This window comes from Phocoena phocoena, chromosome 10 (assembly GCF_963924675.1).
Source record: "Phocoena phocoena chromosome 10, mPhoPho1.1, whole genome shotgun sequence".
NCBI lineage: Eukaryota > Metazoa > Chordata > Mammalia > Artiodactyla > Phocoenidae > Phocoena > Phocoena phocoena.
The window spans coordinates 43,780,569-43,782,698 of NC_089228.1; the positions used below are offsets into that span (position 1 = coordinate 43,780,569).

At 43.9% G+C, this 2,130-nt stretch overlaps 1 protein-coding gene across 1 annotated transcript; it reads left to right on the top strand.

The window, feature by feature from the left end:
- The first annotated feature begins 752 nt into the window (after positions 1–752).
- Positions 753–1,814, top strand: CCR8 (C-C motif chemokine receptor 8). Its single transcript, XM_065886157.1, has one exon. The coding sequence runs from the start codon at positions 753–755 to the stop codon at positions 1,812–1,814; it is 1,062 nt and encodes a 353-aa protein (XP_065742229.1).
- The last annotated feature ends 316 nt before the right edge of the window (positions 1,815–2,130 follow it).

Sequence of the window (2,130 nt, forward strand, 5' to 3'; positions counted from 1 at the left end):
CATCACAAAATGTCACAGGCTGGGTGGCTTAAATGACAGGGATTTATTTTCTCACAGTTCTGGAGGCTAGAAGTCCAAGAGCAAGGTGCTAACAAATTGGATTTCTGGTGAGAGCCTCTTGGGCTGCCTTCACACTTTGTCCTCATCTTACAAGGACACCAGTCCGATTGGATTAGGGTCCCATCTGATGATCTCATTTAACCTAAATTACCTCCTTAATGGCCTGTCTCCAAATATAGTGACATTGGGAGTGTCTTGGTCAGTTTGGGCTCTTATAACAGAATACCATAGACTGGGTGGCTGACAAACAACAAATTTATTTCTCACAGTTCTAGAGTCTGGGAAGTCCAAGATCAAGGTACCAGAACAGTCAGGTTCTGGTGAGAGCCCTCTTCCAGATTGCAAACTGCCAAATTCCCATTGTATCCTCACAAACCCTAGAGCAGAGAGAGGAAGCAAGCTCTCCTGTGATTCTTACAAGGGCACTCATCCCATTCATGAGGGCTCCACCCTTATGACCTCACCTAATCCAATCACTTTGCAAAGGCTCCACCTCCTAATACCGTCAAAATGGGGGTAGGGTTTCAACATACAAATTATGGAAGGACACAGTTAGACCATAACAGGGCTTTAGAGCTTCAACACATGAACTTGGGAGGGGCGAGAGGCACAATTCAATCCATACTTTTAAATAAAAATATTGTTAAATGAATCTCTCTTAGGTGCCTCTGTAGCCAAGTCTTCCTGCCTTGATGGATTATACACTTGAGCCCAATGTGACAATAACTGACTACTACTATCCTGATATCATCTCAAGCCCCTGCGATGGGGAACTTATCCAAAGAGATAGCAAGTTGCTTCTTGCCGTCTTTTACTGCCTCCTGTTTGTATTTGGTCTTCTGGGAAACAGCCTGGTCATCCTGGTCCTTGTCACCTGCAAGAAGCTGAGGAGCATCACAGACATATACCTCTTGAACCTGGCCCTGTCTGACTTGCTTTTTGTCTTCACCTTCCCCTTTCAGACCCACTATCAGCTGGACCAGTGGGTGTTTGGGACTGTAATGTGCAAGGTGGTCTCTGGCTTTTATTACATTGGCTTCTTTAGCAGCATGTTCTTTGTCACCCTCATGAGTGTGGACAGGTACCTGGCAGTTGTCCGTGCTGTATATGCCATGAAAGTGAGGACGACCAGAATGGGCATAGCCCTGAGTCTGGCAATGTGGCTGATTGCCTTCGTGGCCACCAGCCCATTACTAGTATTTTACCAAGAAGACTCTGATGATGGTGTTCTACAGTGTTATTTGTATTACAATCAAGAGACGCTGAAGTGGAAGATCTTCATCCACTTTGAAATGAATATCTTAGGCCTGTTGATCCCATTCACCATCCTTATGTTCTGCTACATTAGCATCCTGCACCAGCTGAAGAGTTGCCAGAGCCACAACAAGACCAAGACCATCAAGCTCGTGCTCGTTGTGGTGGTTTTCTCTTTACTCTTCTGGGTCCCGTTCAATGTAGTACTTTTCCTTACTTCCCTGCACAACATGCACATCTTGGATGGATGCGTCATGAGCCAGCGGTTGGTCTATGCCACCCATGTCACAGAAACCATTTCCTTCACCCACTGCTGTGTGAACCCTATTATCTATGCGTTCATGGGTGAGAAGTTCAAGAAACACCTCTCAGAAATATTTCAGAAAAGTTGCAGCCACATCTTCCTCTACATAGGGAGACAAATCTCTAGGGAGGCCTGGGAAAAGTCATCCTCCTATCAGCACTCCTCCCATTCCTCCAGTATAGACTACATTTTGTGAGGCAGGTGCCTTAGAGCAGCCTTCTGCCTCCATCACCCGTTTTCTTTCAGGAGACAAAAATGATTCACACTGGAATCTAAGACTATGTGAAGGGAGACTCTTAGAAATTTGGCTACAGATACAAGACTTATTTCATGATATTCAAGGAATTCCTACTACTGCAACTTTCAAAAACTTTGTTACTATTTTCTGAAAAGAGTCTATATATTTCACTATGAATTGTAATGTTAGCTCTAGGGATTTTTTTTCCCTTAGTTTTTGGAGTATCTTTATCAAATACCAACTTAAATTTTATCAGATGCTTTTTCCTTATCGA

Coding starts and splice junctions, on each gene's coding strand:
- CCR8 (XM_065886157.1), top strand. CDS start 753: ATGGATTATACACTTGAGCCCAATGTGACAATAACTGACTACTACTAT.